Raw genomic sequence first — 24,554 nt, 5'->3', positions numbered from 1 at the left:
TTGTGATGTCTGTTATACATAAATATGTGTCCCCGGTGTGTCAGGGAACTCACAAAGTGTCAGAAAACAAAACCCTCTCTCTTTTCCTCCGTACCCAAATCTAAAAAAACGGGGGTACAACGGAGCTGATCCAGATTTGCTGCCGATATGACGTAATATCGGAAATGTGTGCTGGCTTTACGCCCACGGCCCTATCAAAAACGTCGCTATCAGAAACAATGCGCGACGTGTTTTGGAAATAATCTGGTCTTTGTTTACATTAGCAATAATCGCTAACACTCAGAGCTAACGCTGTACTGGAGAGAGTATGTGTCAAAAAAGCAGGATATAAAAAGGTACTCACCTTGTGGTAAACCTGCAAGAGAAAAAGCATTTGAGCTCCATACTGTTTCAGAAATAATCCTTGATCTGGTTTGGAACATGACATGGCGTTTTATTAAATGTTTATATAAACTTTAATTTCCTTTTTCTTAAACAATACATACAGTTTCAGTTTCAGTGACAAAAAAAAGTGCAGGTTGTCTATTTACAGAATAAGACAAGATTAATAGTACAAAAACATTTTAAAATAATAGACAAACAGTACAAAAAATAAATAAAATCACAGCACAAAAAAAAAAAGAAGACATGACAAGGTCGAGATACATGTTAGTCATGGTTGACTATAGAAAATCTGTGTTCTAATTCAGTTTTTTATTAAATGTAAAAAAATAAATATATATATACATTTCCACGCTCGCGCCAGGGCCGGGGGAGGGGTTACAAGGCTCACGTCTTGTGCTGCATTCACTTGCACTCGGACATTAGGGATTTTCTCTCATAAATGTCCGATGAGCCACAACTTTTATTTCAAAACACAGCTGCCAACTGGGGTGGCAGCTGGGGTGGCAAGGCTATTTTTAGGGTGGCAGTTGCCACCCCATGCCACCCCGGTAGATCCGCCCCTGCTTGACCGGTACTTGCTTTTGGTCAATGCGGAAAACCCGCACTCACACAGGTAGGCGGAGGTGAAGGGAATGAGCACTTTTACAGCCTTTTTGGCGAGGTGGGGGAACTCGGTCTCCACAGACAGCCAAAAGTATGCAAGTGACGTTTTCTGCCAGACGCTGTCTCCTCTCTCACTTTAGGTAACTTACTAAAAATCAATCCATGTTACCGCTCGCATAAAGTTAGCTGAAGTTAACAAGCTAGATTTTCACTATTTCTAGTTTTTTTTTTTCTCACGCTGCACCTCCCCTGAAGCTCTTTGGCCCTGGGAGGCGCGCCTCACACTTTGAAAACCGCTGGTCCAGAGTATTAAAATACTTTTTTGGTATACAAGTTGGAGTACATTGAAACAAATATAAGAATTTAGGTAAGGTGTTCATTTTCACTACATTAATGCGTCCAATTAGCGATAATGGGAGATTGCCTCATCTCTGAAAATCTTTCTTAGTACACGTTCAAGAAGGGGGGTAACATTTTCCTCAAATAACTTTCTATACAGATTAGTAGCCTTGATGCCCAGATACGTCATGTGATCAGTTTTTACCTTAAATTGAAATGTTTCAAATTAAATTCCTCCGGCTATGATATGGCGTTTAATCACGGCAGCATTTAGCTGAGTATCTGCCGGTAGAATTCCCCTGCATTAGCACCCCCCCTCTTTTTTTTCTTCTTTTTTTTTAAAGCTACGGACCCAGAATCAGCACTTTTCTAACAGGGCTGAAATAGAGGGGGATGAGGCATGGCTAGAATGGGTGAACTGTTTGGTATTTTGAGCAAAACACTTCATAGACATGTTTTTTATATATTTGTATATATCCGAGACCTATAATATATGCCTAAAAATAGTATAATAGGAGACCTTTCATTCAATCTTAGGTTAATTGCGAGTGCTAACACCTTTTATGACCAACCTAAATTAAATGTGAATTTTATTTTAAACTTTGAATGTAATGTTCGTAGAAATTAGCTTATATTAAAATATGGTGCAATAGATATTTTCTCCTTTTGTGAAAATACAGACACTTGCATGTTTTCACTTTACATCTGTCATGAGGCTTATGTCTACTTTGGATTGGAGATGAACTGTGTTTCCTCTCCGCAGATCGAGGAGCTCTACGAAGCGTACTGCCTGCAGAGCAGACTCAGAGACGGAGCGAACAAGATGGTGAAGGCTTACACCACCTCTGTGAGCAGCAAGGAGGCCAAGGAGAGTTTAGCAGAAGCCAATAAAGGATACAAAGAGTACACAGAGGTAAGATGAAGAGGACGGAGGAGTGGGGAGATGGAATGAAAAAGTGGAATAAGATAGGATGAAGAACAATTGTAAATGTATTGAGGAAGAACAGGGCCATGGAGTGGTGCAGGAATGAGTCCTAAAACCCTGAAAAGCATTTAACCACTTTCGGTTTTGTTGTTTGTCATCCTTTTTTTTAAACATGTTTTTGGTTAGATGCCTGAAATGAGGTCTGTGGTTAACACAAACTGAAGAGATGTTGATGTTTTGTTCTAGAAAAATGAAATGTGTCACATACCCAACATGTCTGAAACTTCTATGTGTCATAAAAACGGCAGTTGCCAACAAGTGACTAATTCAGCATTCTTAAGCAACGTTAGCTGCCTTTAGCTTAGCAGTGGTGACATGAAGTCAAACGCAGTTTGTGTATAGCCTAACGTTAGCTTTTTACTTCTGGAGATTGTATGCACGCTTAAAAAATTATAAAATAGGTGTTATTATCCTGCTGAAAAAAATCTTATTTTCTGAACTATTTGAAATTGAATTGAAAAGACCCATTGTATTTCGTTGAGGGAGCCACTGCCATGCTAACTTCTGCGTTAAATAAAATAATCACTGCACCACTCTATTGCATGAGCAAGTAGTAAGCAAGTACATTCAAGTATAAAAAAAAGCTTAACTAATGTGGATAATTTATAAACTACAGCTCTGTAATTCATTTCTGTTTTGGTCAAATAAATAGTTTTTCTCCATAGAACATGTGCATGTTGGAGAACGACTTGGAGAACCATCTGGGGGAGTTCCACATTAAGATGAAAGGTGAGAATGAAACCATCTGTGCTTTCTTCCCTCCTTTATCCATCCTCTTCTTGAACTACTGTTTACCTTGACTTACCCGTGCCTCAACAAATATCACTCAACTCTGGAGAAAGAGTTCACACTCCACAACACACTGGTGATGAGAGGCTGGCGTAATAAAAAAAAAAGTTTTGATAGAACTATTTTTTCATGAATTATTGACAAGCCGTTTAATCTCCACATTTGGCATGCAGCATCTTTGGACTCACATTTTCGGGAAAAATAATATGGTTACACTTAATAATTTCCCTGTTATAGTTGAGTTGCAGCTACTCTGTAAAATTGAAAAGTGAACAAACGCTCAGATCATCAATCTCTTATTTTGTCTTTTCTGTAACAATATTAAAATACATTTCTTTAGTAGTTGTTCTACGATAACTGAAGAAGCATGGCTGCCATAGGGCGAACTAATTCAGCAGCTTCTAAATACTTCCATTTAGTTCAAACTTCCTAAAGGATTTGCATCTCTTTCTGTCTGTCTTTCAGGGCTGGCTGGATTCGCTAGATTATGTGCTGGAGACCAGTATGAGGTTAGTCTGTCTGTCTGGCTGTCTAATTATAAGTGACCATGATCACGTGCAATATTGCCCAAGTACTGTATGCTGAAAACATTATACGATACAGTGAAATATATTTTACGGAAAAAAGGACAAAGAGGAAAACAGAGTGCGTGCGTATGATTCATTTTGAGAACATAAAATGTAATATAGTTTAAATATTGGGAACACACTATTTTAAAAATACATGTCTTCATGTCCCTGCCTGGTTGTCTGGCCTCGCTGTGTGTAACCTGTGGACGCTTTGATTTTATTTTGTAAAATGTAAATGTTGTCGTTTTGTCAGTTTGAGGGAGTATCTCTCTCTTTGTGTTATCTACCACCTAATGTATGTACATTCATAGTGAATGCTCAATGAAAATATGAAATCAATCAATTAAAACATCCTCATAAGTAAAAACATTATGAGGACTGTGAGCACAAAGTATACACATGGCTCATGTGCCATGCTGAAGTAAGACTGTGTGTGTGTGTGTGTGTGTGTGTGTGTGTGTGTGTGTGTGTGTGTGTGTGTGTGTGTGTGTGTGTGTGTGTGTGTGTGTGTGTGTGTGTGTGTGTGTGTGTGTGTGTGTGTGTGTGTGTGTGGTGTGTGTGTGTGTGTGTGTGTGTGTGTGTGTGTGTGTGTGTGTGTGTGTGTGTGTGTGTGTGTGTGTGTGTGTGTGTGTTCTCAGATCTTTATGAGGTACGGTCGGCAGCGGTGGAAGCTCCGAGGCAGGATCGAGCTGAACGGCAGACAGGTGTGGGACAGTGAGGACATGGTGTTCCTGCCGCTCGTCAGCGACTTCCTCTCTGTAAAGGTCAGTCAAGTACAATAGTTTAATGTGAGACTTCTGGCCTGTTCCTGGTCCTGTTAGTGACGTTGTGTTATTTTTTTACCGGTGAGTCAGTCCTATCTTTCACTTTCTGTCTTGCTTTAATTTCTCTGACGCCAACAGTGTATGATTGATATGTCTGTGGTCTCCTAGGTGACAGAGCTGAAGAGCTTAGCCAATCACGTGGTTGTAGGAAGTGTTTCCTGCGAGACGAAGGACCTGTTTGTTGCACTCCCCCAGACGGTTGCCGTGGATATTAATGATCTTGGGACTATTAAGCTGAGCCTGGAAGTCACCTGGAAGTGAGTTTTCCTAAACATGCTGCTGAAAACTGAATATTATAATGAGCTTAACGAGTACTCTACTTTTGGTCCAAGAGTTATTTATTAACCTGTTACGCACCGCCCCCCCGGTACCGGGCGGATAAACGCGTTATTTGCAGGAAACAACGTCTAAGGAATCTTAATATTTAATAAACTATGAATGTTTTATATCCATGTAACGGGAAGAAACTCAACTAACTGATCTTTTAAAAAATAAAATAAAAAAAAAACCCACAATGCTAACACTCAGCCTCTGAATTATCCACGAGCGAAAAAATGTAACCTAAAACGGCACCTAAACTCACTCATAACTCCCTTATTACTTATTCTAGATGCACAGCCAACCCATCGATTAGCATCTCCTGGAGACACTGAATCTGTGTAAAAAACCTCAATACTCAGTGATAAACATTTGCGACGCTATAAACGAAAGCGTACATCGGAACATGTGGAGCTAGGTAGCTAGAAACGCTAACATGGCTTACCTTGGTCAAAACTGGTCTTCAATGGCATTAAAACGATAAAAAAACGATGCTGCAGTTAATCCATAGGTTAATCCAATGTGTCTGTGTCCTCTTTGAAATGATTTCTGATAATCCATAAGCAATAAAACTGCTTTTTCGTTTCCAAATGTCAGAGCTAGATTGCTCTGATGCTAAATTACATGCGCGAAGCCCCCACCTCTTCTCTTCACAACGTGTGTGTGTGGGGGACTCCCCCTTCGATTCTATTGGCTCTAACGCTCAGAAAGAGGTGTCAACCATCCAAATCGACCAAGGGGGGCCAGAGATATGGAAAAAAAAACATTTTCACCCAAATCACCTCAGAGGTGGAGTGGTTTTGGCTAAACCTCTCTAAAAAGGTCAAATGTCACTTGTTTTGCATCAATCTTGATACAGGGTACTTATTATATGTTGTACTTTGGATTCCTAAAGCTTTTAGTCTACGAACCCATCATCCAAGGGTGGTTTTCACTATAAGTAAAAAAGAACTTTTGGACAGACACTATAATTTACAGTTTTTTACTATGTAAAATCTGAATTTTCTTTAAAATAAAAAACATCTATATTGATTCTGACACTTCTACATCCAACTCACAGATGTAACCTTGCTTTGATAAAATAAATTATTCATATAACCCTTTTAGAAGTTAAGTTGTAGTCATTTGTTTTGGGCATGTCATTTTCGAGCCTGAAACATGAAAAACAGGCTTGGTGCTTAACAGGTTAAATAAACATAGTGATGCATAATTGAGTCATACAACTCGGACATGACATAGCAGTTTAGCCTTGTAGCCCACACATTTTTTTCAATACGTCAAATCTCTGACAAAAGGCGTATGGTAACAACACCCTTAGAGGCTTATTTGTCTCATAAAAATAAACAAACAAGGGGCTAAATGCGACTGCTAAATGCTAAATGTCATCATGTCAAACATGAGCTGCCTTTCGCTTAGCGGTGGTTACATACCTTACCATAGCCCTTTACTTCGGGCAATAGCATTTAGGTTTCAACTGATATAAAAATGTGTTAATATATGGAGATAATCCTGCTGAACAAAACTTGTAAGTATCCCAAACATGTTTTTGCCACAGATCTTATTTTTTGCAAAAAACAAAAATCCAATGGAAAAATCCCATTGTTTTTTCGTCATGCCATGCTAACGTCCATGTTGGCCAATACATCCTCGCTGCACCACTCTATTGCTTTAATATAATATTAAATGTTGTGTTGTGATTCCCCTTCCTCACTTATTTGTTCCCGCTCTTTCAGTCCATTTGATAAAGATGACATGGGGTCAGTGGCCAGCACCGTCACCAAAGCTCCCACCATCAGTAAGAGACTCTCCACCATCTTCAACCAGAGCCCGCCGGACACGCCCTCTCTACGAGAACAAGCCTTCTATGTAAGCCCTTCTCTATTCTGGTGGTCTCTCTTTGAACCTTCTTCTTTCCACAGTAACATTTTAACTATGCTCATTAGATAGTGACTCTGGAGTATAAGCTTAAAGTTGCTGGTATTTTGTGTGATATTCACTGTTTTTGTATTTAGTCATTGAATGAAACACCTAAATGCAAGAGGTGCAGACAACTGGGATGATCATAGACTCTTCATTTCGTATGTTTCTGGCCTTTTAGCCGAGTGTTTGTAGATTTCATATAAATTCTGAATCAGAATTAGTTTTATTGCCAAGTAGGTTTGCATGTATAAACACAGTGAGAGGAATTTAACTACAGGAATCATTGTTAAATAAAGAAGAGCAAAAATAGAACCATTAAAAACATTTAAATTTAAATTATAATTTAAATTGCAAAGAAAAAAAGTTTGCAAGAAATATACAAATAAGTAGGTACAATAACCATACAACAATTAACCATTAAACCTTGAATTAACAAACAAAACAAGACACAACCAAGGGTAACGCAACAAAGAGGCAGCCATCTTGGATCGTCTTAGGAAACTTATTTGAAAATCCAAGCAAAAACTTCCATATCAAAAAAGGATTTAGATTCATTACATGTCTGGAATTGGCTGAAAATGGAACAGTTGAAATCTCATGGTTTAGAATGAAAGTGTAACTGCTGCTGCCCTCTGTCCTCCTGCTGTGGACCCACAGTCTCTGCCCCGCAGTCTGAGCCGGCGGCAGCACTGGCCGCTGATGGACATCTTCAGAGAAACTCTTAGCCACAGCTGTCCCTGTAATGACAGCTCACCTACAGGACCAAGTGCAGTAAGTCCTGATGATTGGAACCCCCCAACCATGTAGGAGCCACTGGTGTAGTGACTAGAGACAGTGGTGTAGAACATTAGAAACCTGTAACAGTAGTCTCCATGTGTTGAATGTAGATTCACTATGCACATGTGTTACATAGTGATGTCACTATGTTCTTGAATTAAACAAAGGAGTCCAATGGAGGCGTTTCAGGCAGGGGGGGGAAGAGTGTGGGAGAAAAACTCCCTCTGGAGGGAACACAGGGATGTTAGCCTTTGCAGACCATTTACATGCATTAAACCTATATAACACACTACAGGAAAGGGTAAACTCCAAAAAGCTATATATTTATGTATATAGTACCTATATAGGAACTTGGAACGACCAGTAGCGACACATCTGAGTATCTTAGGTTGCAGAAGGGACATAGAACAGTAAGAGGTCTGACAAATAACTCGGGGAGAGGCCTCTCAGGGCTTTGTAACTAATACAAAAATCCTAAGATTTGCAGCTACTTGCAGCAGGTCTCCCTTGAAAATGAGATCGATGATCTCAATGGGATTCACCTGATTAAATAAAGGTTTGAAATTAAATGAAATTGGTTCTAAAAGCAACAGGTTGCCAGTGTGAGGAAGCCAGAATCTCTGTGATGTCGTCATATTTCCTAGTCTGAGTTAAAATCCTAACGGCAGAGTGTTGGACCGGCTGGAGGTGGGGATGAAATTATGGATTACAGTTTAGAAAATATGACTGCAATACTGGGTTTTGGACAGAGAACCAAGACTGTTTGTTATTTTGGTGACTGAACTATCATCTTGCCATGTAATCATTATTTCTGTCCTATCAGCATTAAGCTGCAGGAAATGTTCCACTTGCGGATGTCCTGAAGGCAGTTTAGCAGGATGACAGTGTTCTGAAAGTTATTGTGAGTTATGACACTGTAAAACCTGCAAGACTGCAAAGAATATAGAGAAACATCTTTTGGCAGTAGTTGTGAAGGATAGATAATGTTGATGATAAACTGTACTCACCTAGTTACTGCTGAGATCTGAGAAACAGTCTGAAGAAACACCAGCAGTGAGATAACAGGATTGTCACAATAAAGAAAAACAATGTATTTGATCATTGTGAAATGTGTTTGCGTTAAACAATCCAACGTGTATTTAGTTTGAAGAACGCTGAGGCCTTGTGACAACACTATGCTAATAGGATAATTATGACTGATGAACAGCACAACACCATGTGGAAAATGTCGTAGTTTTTCTGGATTGGTGCGGGTCACACTTATTATTTCATACGTCTGTTTCTGCATTTGGTTTGAATTTTACACTTCTGCCATCCATTACAACAATGTAGTCTGCTAAATATTACTTTATACTCAATACTGATGACTGAAAAATAATCCTTACATTCCCAATAGAGCAGCTTAAAAACAGGTCCATTCATTTAGCACATTGCTCTGTTTATATTCAGTTCAGTGTGATTTAAGGCCGCTACACACCAACCCGATTTTGGGAGTCAGAGGCCGTCAGAGGCAGTCGGGCATTCGCGGCGCCCTACTCAGGTTGGTGTGTCCCGCACCGTCGTCTCTTTACGGCACATTTTCACACCTCCCGCGGTCGATTCAACATGTTGAATCGGCCGCGGGAGGCCAAAGAAAGTCGAGACAAAGAAATCACTCTGATTGGCTGTTCAGCTTAGCGAGAAGCGAAGCGGAAGTGAGGAACCAAAACAAACGATTAAGAAGGCACACACAGACGGTTAATCTTTTTCATTTTCATCTCACCCGGACGCAAGAGTTTATTTTTTATGTTTACATGTTTTCGATCGACGAGAGAGAGTGAAAATGGAACCCAGACGCTATTTGTTTGTTTATATCACGCAGTCTGTTCTTCTTCTCTTGGTGTATAGTCTGTCTTCCGGTTGTTGCCTCTTTTGAATGACGAATACACACTACCGCTGCCTGCTGGTAAGGGCAGTTATTGCCACTCGTCAACTGAAGTCTTTGCGGTGTGTTCGTAGGCGGACGGCGTAGCCGACGCAGGCGACGTAGCGGACGTAAAAGTCGGGACGCCTTCGGTACGCGTTCTTTGGTCTCAGGTTGGTGTGTAGCGGCCTTTACACTTTCTGAAACTCACACACACTTGGGAGTGTGTCCACTCAGCTTGTTTGCATATCAGTTCTCTGTTGGTTGTTCTTGTTCAGGGTACTCAGTTTTCTACAAAATGTGGTCAGTGGAGCAGAGTAGACGGGACAAAGCAGAGTGGAAACTGAACTGAAGATAATTAATGAGTGTGTATTTGCCAGATTGTTTAATCTGAAACACCCTCCAATTAAACCAACACATCAGTTGATCGCTGTTTACAGCATGTGAAGTGTGACTGATCAGCAAAGTGGAAGAACCCAGAGTGATACTCAGTGAGAATGATCAGGGGGGACAGACAGTGTGTGAGATGTGTGAAGCAGTTTGTCCTGTGATCAGTGAATCAGTCTGCTGAAGCTGGCCTCGATCCAGGGTGGAAGAAAGGCTTTTTCGTCAAGTAGTCTCCAGGATTTTTAATAATGGAAAACAATTGAGGTTTCCAGGTTAATGGATTTCTCTGAAATACAAATGGTAAATGGATAGCACTTCTTAGCAACTTCTCAAAGTGCATTTAATAAAGTCAGCAATCACCTTTCACACACAGGGGCTGCCTTACAAGGGGCCACCTGCTCAGGGAGCCTAACATTCACACACACTCACTGGCCAATCGGGAGCAATTTAGGGTTACATATCTTGCTAAAGGACACGTGGACATGCTGACAGCAGGGGCGAGGCGATCCAACCTCCGACCTTCTGATTGGAGGACCACCTTCTACCTCCTGAGCCACAGCGCCAGTCAGTCCAAACCAGAATCATGTTTCTGTATTAGTGAGTCTTGGCTCTCTCTATGCAAGGCTGGGTTATCAACAAGGCACAGTTGGAAACAGCTTGATAGGTGTTAACTAGTTTGTGATAAAAAAAAAATAGGTATCACCATGAAAAGACATGTTAAAGGCACGAAAAGAGTAGTTCTGGAAAAATAAGTTTATTCACTTTTCTTTTTGGGATCATCTCATGTAAGTGTTTTAGGCACAGAGCGGGAGTCAGGGCTGTGTCTGGACAGTCGCTGCGGGGGATAAACAGCTGTTGGTTTATGCATATTAATCTCAACAACGACAAACCTCCTCAAACGTCTAACCTCTAGATTCCACCGGGTCCGTCTGCGCCGCGTTGCGGTTTTGGTCCGGCCTCCTCCGGCGTCATACCCTACCAGGCGCGTTTCAGAAGCATTTCAGAAGCAGAGCGTCTTGCCTGCCGGCTCGCAGTTTTTGTTGATTTGGGCATATTTCCTGGACAGGCTACTTTGTACAGACAAAGTTAATAATAACTGTAATATTCCAGTTATAAACGACATGAATCAAAGATGTGTTGCTGTATTTTAGTGGTAAAAAAATGCATTCATCATCATAATTATTCTATATATATAATTTACACAGTGCCTGTAAACCGGAGGAGAACGCTGGCATTTCTCCTCCTACTTGAAAGACTACGGAGGGATAGGGTCTGCAAAATTAGTTTGTGTGTGTGTATATATCTATATATATATGCTATATATGCTCTGAAGGTTCCACTTCCTGCCTGCCCGACCTTACGTTACGGCTGCGCCGCGACAAAAATAGGATTCGATCCTAATTTTAGAGGAGCCCTGCGCCGAGCCGCTTCTGGGACGCTTCTGAGCCGTAACGCGCCACGTGTGGTGGAATAACACCCATTGACTAGAGTGGCCGCGATCGCCGTGAGCACCGCGGCGCAGCCGTAACGCGCCCGTAACGCGCCGCAGACGGACCCGGTGGAATCTAGGGGTAAGGCTGCCTTTACACGGGAACGTTTGCGTTTATGCACAGTATGCGTTTTCAAAAAAGTATTCCGTTCACAGGCATTCGTTTAATTTAACGTGTCTGTTCACACGAGACCGCTGGAAACGCTGTAGTACATATGCCGGGACTGTAAGTGGCGCTGTACTTCCACACGAGACCGCTCGAAAGCGCTGGGCACGCTGTAGTACATATGCCGGGCCTGTAACTGGCGCTGTAACTTCCGCCACAAAATACAGCAAAAGCAGCGAGTATAAGATCCCCCCCGGATGTGTGAGGCACAAACAAAACAAACAAACAAGGTAGAAGATGGCTGATATTCGCGCGGTGGATTTAGCAACATGTAGTTCATGTTGTTCTCCATGTCCACTTGTTGCTTGTGGTTTTCGTAGAAGCACCGTAGATGTAGCACTAACATCTATATCATGGTCAATAGCGTCTGGAGCACAGCAGCAACCCTGTGATCTGCCATTGTTGTTGTTGTTGGCGAAACGCATCAGCAATGACGCGGGGGTCAGCAGCAGAGGTGGGGAGAGGCGGGGCTATCGTTATTTTTTCAGGAAATGATCGTATAGAGGCGATTACACGGAGCCGTTTGACCCCCCAGAGCGTTTCGTTTGCAAATCTATTCACCTTGGGACCCGTTATCGTTTGTGGGGTCCGTTTCTATCGTTTTGTTACGGCCTCGTGTAAATGAAAGGGCTATACGCAAGATAAACTATGCGGATACAACCCGTTTTGTTCTCGTGTAAACGGGGTCTAAGACAAGGCAAGGCAAGTTTAGTTATATAGCACCTTTCAACACAAGGCAATTCAAAATGCTTTTCAAAAATGAAAGACATTAAGAGCCTTAACCTGTTAAGCCCGAGAGACCCCGGTACCGGGGCAGTGCCGCAACATCTTGCAGGAAACAGTGTCTGAGGGCATGTTCATTTAATAAAACTATGAATGATTTATATCCATGTAATGGGAAGAAACTCATCTAACTGATCATTTTTTTTTTTTTTCTAAAAAGAAAACCCACAATGCTAACACTGAGCCTCTGAATTAGCAACGAGCGAAAAATGCTAACACCTTACTGCACCGAAAATCACTTATTAAAAACCTTATTATTCATCTTTTCACCACATCCAACACATCGATTCACATTGTGAGGTGACACAGAATTTATTGACACCGACATTACCACTGAATTATACGTATTTGCGACGTTATAAGCAAAAACGGACATCAAAACAGGTGACGCTAGAATGCTAAAAATGCTAACATTTTTACCTTGGCTCTGTAGTCTCTCCAAAGTGGTCTTCAATGGCATTAAAACGATAAAAACGCTGCTGAAGTTAATCCATAGGTTAATCTAATGTGTCTATGTCCCTTTGAAATGATTTCTGATAATCCATAAGCATTAAAACTGCTTTTCCGTTTCCAGATGTCAAAGCTAGAGATAGGTTCACTCTGATTGAAAATTACATGCGCGAAGCCCCCACCTTTTCTCTTCACAACGTGTGTGTGTGTGTGGGGCACTCCCCCTTCAATTCTATTGGCTCTAACGGTCAGAAAGAGGTGTCAACCATCAAAATCGAGCAAGGGGGGCCAGAGATATGGAAAATCCACCCAAATGACCCCAGAAGTGGTTTATTTTTGCTAAATCTCTCTAAAAAGGTCAAATGTCACTTGTTTTGCATCAATCTTGATACAGGGTACTTATTATATGTTGTACTTTGGATTCCTAAAGCTTTTAGTCTACTAACCCAGGGGTTCCCCTGGTCCGCGGACCGGTACCGGGCCGCGGAGGTGAAATAGCTGTGAGTTTATCGTAATATTTGCAGAATTATAAATATATAAAAATATTTTATCATAATATTTTTTTTCAAAAAGTGTTTAATTTTCGCACCTATGCCACCAGTCATATTATTTCATCCAGTAGCTAGTTAATCTTTCACCAGAAAACCGTTGAAAATGGCTTTTATGATGTTCCGAGGGATTCGGCGGCTCAGCCTAAGGTCTCAGCCTCTTGTGCGCACGAGCATGTTACTGGTGCGCCAAGTAGGAAGAGGAGCGCACAGGAGACAACCGTTTGATTGCAGACTGTTATGTTTATGTGGGGAAATGGTGGTGCATACATTATTTGAGATATATTTCAAACTCTGACTTCATTTTAAGGACATGTCGGCCAGGGGTGTAGAGCTATTTGTTTAAGCACCGGATTGGCAAAACAGGAGAGTAAACCAGTCTGCCTTGATCTATGAATTCATGTCCGGGACTCTCACGGTATCTGCTGCCCGCAGCTATTTTATAGAAGGAAAACCTCCTTCATGAAATGGCTGCAGCATCAGGAGGCAGCGGGACGTATACTCGGTAAAGAGCTGTGCCTTTTTACGCACCGCCTTCGCTGTGTTTAACTTAATCAGAACAGTTTAAGAGTGACTGCAGGCTGCTACGTGTTAACCACACACACATCTACACACATCGAACTGCCCGATTACTCCCCCTTTTATTAGTTTTATGAAGGAGATGTCCAGTCAGTCACCAAGGCGCATGATGTGTCCGACACCGGCATATATGCGGCTGTTCCCAAAATAAATTAGTTAAATCTTAATCTCGATGTAGTGCTAAATGCTGTCGGGAGTGCACCGGAACGAACGACACTATCATAATATCTTCTGAAAACAAATGCCAGTGTCACACACACACACACACACACACACACACACACACACACACACACACACACACACACACACACACACACACACACACACACATAATGCGCCTTCTCCTCGTTTTCCCAGCATTCACTGGATTATCCGTAAATCATACAAACACAACCAAAACGTTGATTTATCTGTTTTCCCGTTTTGGTTTAAAAACTGAATAACGTCGGTTTTTTGGTTTTCCGAAAAACCAAAAAACAACACCGGTTCTTTTTTAAACTTTGTTAATATGTTTTGGATGCATATTGTTCTAGTATTTGTTCAGGCTGTTACATACAATTAGCCTCTGTTGCTACCTGCTGGTGGTGAGTAAATATTAAAATCAGTTAAAATTGACAACCGGTCCGCGATTTTTTTTTAATGTATCTACCGGTCCTTGGCACAATAAAGGTTGGGAACCCCTGTACTAACCCATCATCCAAGGGTGGTTTTCACTATAAGTAAAAAAGTGGACGGACACTGTAATTTACAGTTTTTTACTATGTAAAATCTGAATTTTCTTTAAAATAAAAAAACGTCTATATTGATTCTGACTTTTCTACATCCAACTCACAGGTTTATCATTACTTTGAGAAAAAAGATTATTAATTTAACCCTTTTAGAAGGGAAGATATGGTCATTTGTTCTGGGAATGTCATTTTCGAGCCTGAGACCTGAAAAACAGGCTCAGAGTGGAACAGGTTAAGAAATAGTGCTGCGGTAACACATTATAAAATGGCATTTAAAAACAGTCATTAAAAAGCAAAGATAATCAAATAAACATAAAAAATACAAGAATAAAAGTTACAGTGCAGTGTTGGATATGAGTAGTTCAATTAAAAGCAGCAGCAAAAAGAAAAGCCTTCAGCCTGGATTTAAAAGTAGTAAGAGTTGCAGCGGACCTGCAGGTTTCTGGGAGTTTGTTCCAGATATTTGGAGCATAATAACTGAACTTCTCCATGTTTAGCTCTGACTGGGGTCAGAAAGCTGACCAGTCCCTGAAGACCTGAGAGATCTGGATGGTTCATAATGTATCAGGAGATCAGAAATGTATTTTGGCCCTAAACCATTAAATGCTTTATAAACTAGAAGCAGTATTTTGAAATGAATTCTTTGACAGACACTAAAATCAGAATGCTTCCACTAACTTACCTACTGAGTTAGGGAATATGTGGATATATCTGCTCCTTCTCAGTATCCCATCAGCCTTCCCCCTTACACTGCTGCTCTCTTCCAGAACATGCTGCGGCGTCATGAGGACATGGAGAACGGAACAGCGTGGTCCAACTCCTCTGAGTCGTCTGATGACTCCTCCAGTCCTCGGTTGTCTGGGCTACGCACCTCTGCGCATCATAAGGTAACACACAACATGTACCCGTGTTTGTATCTTTATTATAATTCAATCTACTTCATCACTATCTTTCCTAAGGATTGGTTAGCTAGATCGAGAGTGGAAGGAACACTTTGAATATGTTACTAACTCCTGTTGGCTGGTCAACCTAAACTACACCTCATTTAGGCGTCTATCAGAGGTGGTAGAAACACTCAGACTGTCATTTAACAGTTTATGTTACACTGAATCCTTTTTACACTTTACTATGAGCAGAGGTGGGAGAAGTACTCAGATCTTGTACTTCAGTAAAAGTCGAAGTACCAGAGTTTAGGAATACTCTGTTACAAGTACATTTCTGCTATCAAAATGTTTAAAATAAAAGTACTAAAGTATTAACATCCAAATATAGTTAAAGTAGCAAAAGTAAAAGTAGTCATTGTGCGGATTGGTCCATTTCAGAATAATATATATGATATGTTTTATAATGATTGCTCATTAAAGTGTTCTCAAAGCTGTTAAAGGTTCAGCTAGTTTGAATGACTTTGTATACTGCAGGGTAGCTTGTGAACGTAATTACTTCCAACCTCTGGCGTCTATTATACCATTATTTCACTCTAAACAAAGATAGAAAAGACCCTTTCCTGTTTGTAAGTGCAAACAGTCATGCTAGGCTCTGAGCAGCACTTCCTGTCAGGCTGCATCCTTTGTTGCCATCAACACACTTTGAGCTGAGTCTGTCCTAAAGCAGATTAGCCAATGAAATGATGGTGTTTGTTGGCATGTTCCACAGGGATTAGGATATATTTAATTGTCACAGTACAGAGCACACTGTTACACTGTTTACAATGTTTACTCTGTTTGTTTTAGGTGCTCTGAGGGTTTAATAACCACTAAGTCTAGAAGTCTAGATGTATTAGCTAGGGTAGGGGTGTGGTCTATACTTGATTGACAGTTGAGGTGGTGATGCAAGTATGGAGGAGAGTTTTGTGATTTTTAACAACCTCCCTCAACATTACACATGTATTAATAAATTCATATTCTGATTTATGAAACAGTGCACACACCAGCCTACGCCTTTTTCCCTTAAGATTCCCGTTATGCCCACTGTAGCCTATATATAGTAAGTGAAACCCCCCCCTATTCATATTTGTTTATACTGCCTACAATTGTAGGAAACGCCTTGAGTGGCTCAAAAAGAAAGTACATGTGCGGGAAATCAAAGTACTTGATGGGGATGGGATACAAGTCAATAATCTTCTCTGGTGAATGGAACAGTGGATGCCAAAATATACACAGCCTTATACAGGCAGACTGTTGGTAGGGAGTTTTGGAAAGGGGTTACACCCTTTATGAGAAACTGTCAGGAATGATCGGGGAATCCCTCCTGTCTGGACTCATGACTGGGGCAAACTAAACATGAGACACAGGGCCACACGCATCGAGTGACTCTGATAACGTCATTTCTCTGCCCTTTTTAGAAATGATAGTAAACCTACTGCATTCAATATGTGTTTACTCATTTATGTATCAAAACAATTGGGACTATTCACAAAAAAATCGATTTATATTTATGGTGTTATTTGTTCCCATACATCTTGTGTTTCTTGCGGGGGCGACATCACATCCACACGCTGTTGCACGGCATAATAATACTAACTTCATTTCTACGAGATACTTTCAACACATCAGCTGCCCGACGCGCGGGGGAAACATACTGGACCATGTTTATTCCCCTTTTCGACATGGATATAGGGCTCTCCCTCGCCCTCCCTTCGGCAAATCAGACCACATCTCACTGCTGCTGCTGCTTGCTTACAGGCAGAAACTAAAACGGGACAGACCGATAACAAGGACAGTACAGCGATGGAGTGAGGAATCAGATTCAGCTCTGCAGGATTGCTTTGCATCTAGGGATTGGAGTGTGTTTGAGGACAATAACATCAACACACACACGGATACGGTCATCTGCTACATTGGGAAATGCATCGATGATGTGGTACCGAAGGTTTCAGTACGGACATTCCCGAATCAAAAGCCCTGGATAAACGGCGAGGTGCGTGGCTAACTGAAAGCGCGCACTATCGCGCACAGAGCTGGAGATTTGGAGGAGTACAGGAAATCTAGGTATGAACTCCGGAGAGCAATCAGCAGTGCAAAGAGACAGTACAAAGAGAAGGTGGAATCTGACTTCAAAGGCTGTAACACCCGGAACATGTGGGTGGGACTAAGAACAATGACAGACTACAAAGGAGCAGCGGGGGGTGCTGCGGGAGTGTCTGCGAGCTGTGGCTCTCTGTCAGCCTGGCTACAGTGCTGAAAAGAAATCTTGCATTATTCTTATTCTCATCTATTAATGAAGAGTAGTAAGCTGCTCTCGCTTTACTCAGTGCTTTCTTATATTCATTGAGAGTAATATGCCAAATTAAACGAGATTCTTCAAGTTTAGTGGAACGCCATATCCTTTCACGTTGTCTCGACTTTTGCTTTATTTTTCGGCATTATGCCATGGAGCTAGTCTATGTTGTTTTATTTTCTTCTTTTTCATAGGAGCAACAGAGTCTAGGGCACCTGTAGCACTATCAACAACATGATCAATTTGGGGTGGTGTACATTTTGTATAAGTTTCCTCCCTTACATGCAGACATGCTATCGAGTTAAGTATTGATGGAATCTCTTCCCTAAATTTGGCTCTAGCACTAACAGATAGGTTTCTGCTGCAGGAGCTTTTGACTAATGGTTTGTAGTCTAGTAACAGTACTTCAAAAGTTACTAAGAAATGGTCGGATAAAGCAGGATTATGCGGTTTGACTAATAGTTGCTCAATTTCAATACCATAAGTCAGAACAAGGTCGAGAGTGTGATTATAACAGTGGGTTGGTTTATTTACACTCTGACGGAAACCAATAGAATCTAATATATCCAAGGCTGCGTGCTCAGCCTTCTCCTCTACTCCCTGTTCACACACGACTGCATGATCACACACAGCTCCAACACCATCGTGAAGTTTGCTGACGACACCTAGTCATCGGCCGGATCACCGACGGCGACGAGACGGCGTACAGAGAGGAGGTCGAAAACCTGACATCTTGGTGCCAGGATGACAACCTCCATCTCAACGTCAGCAAAACCAAGGAGCTGATTGTGGATTACAGGAAGCAGCAGAGAGAGGGACACGCCCCCATCGCCATCAATGGGACTACGGTGGAGAGAGTCAGCAGCTTCAGGTTCCTCTGTGTCCACATCACTGAGGACCTGACATGGACTCATCACACTAATACCATCACCAAAAAAGCTAGACAGCGGCTCTTCTTCCTCCGCAGGCTGAGGAGGTTCAACATGGACTCCAGGATACTCTGCAACTTCTACAGGTGCACCATAGAGAGGATCCTGACCTTCTACAGGTGCACCAGAGAGAGGATCCTGACCTTCTACAGGTGCACCATAGAGAGCATCCTGACCTTCTACAGGTGCACCATAGAGAGTATCCTGACCTTCTACAGGTGCACCATAGAGAGCATCCTGACCTTCTACAGGTGCACCATAGAGAGCATCCTGACCTTCTACAGGTGCACCATAGAGAGCATCCTGACCTTCTACAGGTTCACCATAGAGAGGATCCTGACCTTCTACAGGTGCACCATAGAGAGGATCCTGACCTTCTACAGGTGCACCATAGAGAGGATCCTGACCTTCTACAGGTGCACCATAGAGAGCATCCTGACCTTCTACAGGTGCACCATAGAGAGCATCCTGACCTTCTACAGGTTCACCATAGAGAGGATCCTGACCTTCTACAGGTGCACCATAGAGAGGATCCTGACCTTCTACAGGTGCACCATAGAGAGGATCCTGACCTTCTACAGGTGCACCATAGAGAGCATCCTGACCTTCTACAGGTGCACCATAGAGAGGATCCTGACCTTCTACAGGTGCACCATAGAGAGCATCCTGACCTTCTACAGGTGCACCATAGAGAGGATCCTGACCTTCTACAGGTGCTCCATAGAGAGCATCCTGACCTTCTACAGGTGCACCATAGAGAGGATCCTGACTGGCTGCATCACGGCCTGGTACGGCAGCTGCACCGCCCTCAATCGTAAGGCTTTACAGAGGATGGTGAAAACTGCACAGAACATCACCAGGACGGAGCTGCCATCCATGGAGGACCTTTACTCCCAGCGCCTCAGGAAGAAGTCCCTCCGGATTATAAAAGACCCCCATCACCCCAGCCACAAACTGTTCTGTCTGCTGCCGTCTGGCAGGCGTTACCGCAGCATCCGGACTAAAACCACCAGACTCAGGGACAGTTTCATCCCACAGGCAATAAGACTGTTAAACACCTGAACTGTTGAAGCAAAATCTGTTAAACACCTGAACAGTTGAAACAACATCCCTAATATTCATCTGGCTGCTACTTAAACATTATTTTACAATTATTTATTTATTTACCTATATATCCTATTTCAATAACTTGCATATAGACTCTTATTGCACTATTTCACTTTTTTAAAACTATTTTTCTTTTTGTATTACTATTTACTATTTACTTGCACTATATTTGTTCTGTTTATCTGTGTTATTGTGTTGCACTGTTGGAGAAGCCTGTGACACAAGATTTTCATCGGCATAACTACACTGTAGCTATGTTCGTATGACAAATAAAGAACCTTGAACCTTGAACCTTGAACAACAGCATTCAAAGAGTTCCAAAGGGCTTTACAATAAAAAGGGTGTTCATCACACTAGCTAACAACTGAAGCTACAGACTTTGTTGTTATTGTGTTAGATTGACTGTCAGTGACTCATCGTGTCCCTGTCTCTCTCCAGACGGTGGTGGTGACACCAGACATCCAGCCAGCTGTAGGCGGGACTTTTTCCCCTCAACCAGACATTTCATTCTGCCCAAGAGACTCCTCTTCAACTCCAAACTCCACCCACAAAATCAGCCCCGTCAGTGAGGACCCCCACACGTCTGCACGACCAGCACCGAGCAGCAGGTACAGCGGCACTCTGGTTCTGTACAATTAAGATTTTCAGTCGAATAGGTTTACTTATTTTGGTATTATTATTATTATTTGATGTATTATTCTTTTTTACTTTTTATTATTTTTGAAAAACATTTTCTTGGAAGTGAATAAAACGCGGCATAGATAATTACACAATTTAAGGATTTTTTTCAGACAAGGACTTGAGACAAAGGACCATGAATCCCATGATTTATTTTTTGTGAACATTTTTCCAAGAATTGTATGTTTCTGTTTGTTAATGTCGTTTTTGGCTTAATAATGGTACGGCTTGATGATGAAAGGATGATACTTTCGTTTCTCTTCTGTACTTCCTTACTTAGTTATATGAGATAAGTTTGTTTTACGTTTGTTGTGTTTATGTGGTTATAGTGTGTCTGTTTGACTGTGTGTGTGTGTGTGTGTGTGTGTGTGTGTGTGTGTGTGTGTGTGTGTGTGTGTGTGTGTGTGTGTGTGTGTGTGTGTGTGTGTGTGTGTGTGTGTGTGTGTGTGTGTGTGTGTGTGTGTGTGTGTGTGTGTGTGTGTGTGTGTGTGTGTGTGTGTGTGTGTGTGTGTGTGTGGTGTGTGTGTGTGTGTGTTGTGTTGTGTGTGTGTTGTGTGTGTGTGTGTGTGTGTGTGTGTGGACCCCAGGAAGATACCTATTGCTAATGCTAGTGCTAATGGAGAACCTAATGAGGAAATAAAGAATTAAGAATGATATGTGTTTTATCTGAACTAAAACAAACTGAGATATGATCTGATTTACAGGGAAGAGGAGTCAGTCGCTGTGACGACAAAAGCTGACAGTGAGGAAGAGGATTCAGGGAAGCGGTCTCCGATAGCAACAGATGATGGGAGGGTGACCAACAGCCACCCCCCCCGCAGCTACTCCCGCTCCCTGAGCCACATCAGTGAGAGCAGCGCCGACGGCATCGTGCTGACGGACAGGGCGGTCCAGTCCGGAGGGGGGGGTGTCTCCCACCTCCGGGATCTCCATCACTGACATAGAGATGGAGGTGCAGAGCAGAACCCCCCCCACAGACGAGAACACAACGGCTGACAATGCCACAGACCAACAGGACACACACTCCTCTGAACCAGTGGACTCAGAAACACACACACAGCCAGACATACGCCCAGAGAGCGGGGACGTGACGTACGTGGCGCGGTGGGTGTCGGTGGAGGAGGAGACCCCGGGGGCAGAGTCTCCATCCAGGGGGAGCGGGGGTCCGGTGGACAGTGGGCTGGAGGACGCCCTGACAGCCGTGGTCTCCTCCATGGATGATTACAGAGGACAGTTCCCCGAGCTGCAGCTGCTGGAGCAGGAGCTGAAGCTGCTGCAGGTCACACTCAAGGTGGGGCGGAGCTTAGAGATGCTTCCACAGGGGGGAGGGTAGCTAAAAACTTTACTTTAATTGCAAAAACAAATGCTCCTGACTCTGAAGAGACCATTATAATATTTATCATAAAAGTAAGATCAATGAAGGCTCAAAGAAAATGTTTTTTTGTATATATTATTGGGTATAATATCACCATCTTTGTTTAAAATAACATTCAAAATGAGTAGGTTGGTTAGAAAGTTTTAACTATTGCCTGATTAATATAATCAACAGGTTTTCGCTTATCTCAGATATTGCGCTGATGCTTTTATTCAAAGTGACTAAAGTATCTTGCCCAAGGAAAATTGTCTGGATTTATGTTCTGTAGAATTCTAATAAACAGTCTTTATTAATTTATTAATAACAGGTTTACATTTTTGAAGGCACCTACTGTATAAGCACAGACATGCTTTTATTTTTTTAATCTATTCTTTTTTTTTAAATCACATTTTCTTGGACTGTAGGACTTTTTTTGAAAATATATCTATTGATGTCATGTGCGCGTTCGTGTGTGTTGGAGGAGGGGCTCTGTAAGGAAGTCTGAAGGAATAGGCAGATTTTTTCCGGTTGTGTACTTTCAAATTCTAGCGCACTCGAGCTGGTTTCTGCAAAATTACATACCCCACCTTTAATTAAACTAGATAATTTTGTTTAAATTTGTTGGGTTTATGTGGTTATAGTGGTTGTGTTTGACTGTGTGTCTGTGGACCCCAGGAAGATACCTACTGCTAATGCTTGTGCTAATAGGGATCTTAATAGAAGAAAGAAAGCATCAATAATGCTGGTAGAAGAATGTTTTTATTATATATTATTAGGTATAATATTTCATTTCATTTCATTTAATCGTTTATTTGACAGGGACAATACACATTAATGAACACTTAAAGGAGAGGTGTCATGGCCATTTCCACTGATCATAATTCCATTGTTGAGGTCTACTAGAATAGATTTATATTGTGCAATTTTCCAAACTCACATTGGTTTCTCATACAGCATCTCTGTAAACTACGTGTATTCACTGAATTTCACTATCTGCCTTTAACGGCTCGTTGTAGCTCCAATAGCTCCAGCCCCCACCCTCCCTGTGAGCACAGTGTGTTCACGTTGTGAATCGCGCTGAGCTCCGTGGAGGTGTTGTTTCCTTGTTTAGGATACATAGCGAAACACAGCCAAACTCATCCTGAGCACACACAAACTCACATCCGAAGTAAAAACAATAAGTGTGGCTTGATATTGAGTAAGAAAAAGGTTGATAAACGCTGTGAGAATGGGTCTGCAGAGAGAATTTTGCTGCGATCCCAACTGTCTGTTATCAGCCTGCAGCCAGGGAGGAGAAATCAGCTGAGCTGCCTGCTCCCTGCACACAGATGTGTGTGTGAGGAAGTCCGTGGATTGGTTAATTTGGACCAATCAGCGGGGGCTTAACGTAACGGCTCCGCGGACGTAACGTAACGGCTCTTCGGGATTGGTCCATTTCGTTCCGGGTACCGCTTGACATCATGCCGTACCCGGAACGAAATGGAAGACTCAAATGGGCAGTGACGTATCTCCAACGAGGCGTTTTGGGGAGGTATTTTCTGTGTTAGAGTTTTACTCGCTACAGGGTGTACTTTGAGGGTTTTGACTCTGCACACCGTTTACATGCATAAAAACCTTCATAACACACAAGGGGACGGGTAATAACCGGAAAAGCATGACATGGGAGCTTTAAAACAAAATAATGCGTCAAGTGTAAATATGCCGGATTTGAGCTTTGAGCTCATTTCCATCCCTCACATAAAACATTTAAGAACATGACATTTATAAACATAGCACAAAACAAATACATGATATGCAAAAAGAGCAAGTACATACACAAGTATTTACCACATGGCAGTACAATATAGCAGCAACGACATATAAAGTGCAATAGAAGATACCCCTGTGTTAAAGTGCATTTATGGTGATTGCACGTCTGTTTGTTTCTCAACCATTCTTTGAGTTGACCTTTGAAGCTATTGAGAGTGGGACAATCCCGTATCTCAGTAGGGAGGCTATTCCACAATGAGCTGCCTTTAAAGGAGAGGACATTTTGTCCAAAAGTGGGTCCGTCTGTGGTGGACTTCACAGTCTCCTCTGGTTTCTGACCTAGTGCAGCGTCCAGTGTCTTTTTGTGGATGAATTCCCCTAAGGGAGGGGGGGCCAGTCCATGTAAACATTTATAAAAAAAAACACATACTTTTAAAAGACTTAAAATGGTCAAAACTCAAGAAATTGTGTTTCTCAAGGATGGTACAGTGGTGGTATGAATTTGGCTTTCTGTCAAACACCTTGATAGCTCTCTTGTACAGCTGTTCTATTGGTTTCAGGTTTGTGGCACAAGCAAACGACCAGTTTGTCAAACAGTATTCAATGTGGGATAGAATCATACAGTGGAGGTATGACTTTGCAGCATTGACAGTTAAGAAAGGTCTGATTTGTTTAAAATGTTGCAAGTTGAATTTAATGGTATTGGATACTTTCTTAATAGGTTTCTTAAAAGTCAAGTTCGAGTCCAGTATGACTCCAAGATACCAAGTGGGAGACTAGTTCTATTTCTGCTCCGTTTAAAAACACGTTGGATCCTTCGATTTTGACTGGTCGTTTACTGAACATCATGCATACTGTTTGTTTTTTTACGTTTAACTATAAGCAAATGTTCAGCCAGTGTTGAACCTTGTCCAAAGCATTTGAGAGACAAGATGAGATTATTTCAGTCTTTTCCCCGTGTATAAAGATGACCGCAT

At 41.9% G+C, this 24,554-nt stretch overlaps 1 protein-coding gene across 1 annotated transcript in view; it reads left to right on the top strand.

Annotated features, from left to right (window-relative positions):
- ripor1 (RHO family interacting cell polarization regulator 1) overlaps nucleotides 1–24,554 on the top strand; it is a 67,111-nt gene that overhangs the window by 24,775 nt on the left and 17,782 nt on the right. Inside the window, 10 exon segments of the mRNA XM_034141783.1 lie at nucleotides 2,090–2,239; nucleotides 2,977–3,040; nucleotides 3,566–3,609; nucleotides 4,308–4,433; nucleotides 4,602–4,750; nucleotides 6,545–6,677; nucleotides 15,312–15,431; nucleotides 20,235–20,404; nucleotides 21,179–21,379; nucleotides 21,381–21,765. Coding sequence (XP_033997674.1) covers nucleotides 2,090–2,239; nucleotides 2,977–3,040; nucleotides 3,566–3,609; nucleotides 4,308–4,433; nucleotides 4,602–4,750; nucleotides 6,545–6,677; nucleotides 15,312–15,431; nucleotides 20,235–20,404; nucleotides 21,179–21,379; nucleotides 21,381–21,765 — 1,542 coding nt within the window.

The sequence above is a fragment of the Trematomus bernacchii genome, unplaced genomic scaffold, assembly GCF_902827165.1.
Source record: "Trematomus bernacchii unplaced genomic scaffold, fTreBer1.1, whole genome shotgun sequence".
In the NCBI taxonomy this organism is placed as follows: Eukaryota; Metazoa; Chordata; class Actinopteri; order Perciformes; family Nototheniidae; genus Trematomus; species Trematomus bernacchii.
The sequence above is the reverse complement of the archived record's forward strand: the minus strand, read 5'-3'. Positions and strand labels throughout refer to the sequence as shown.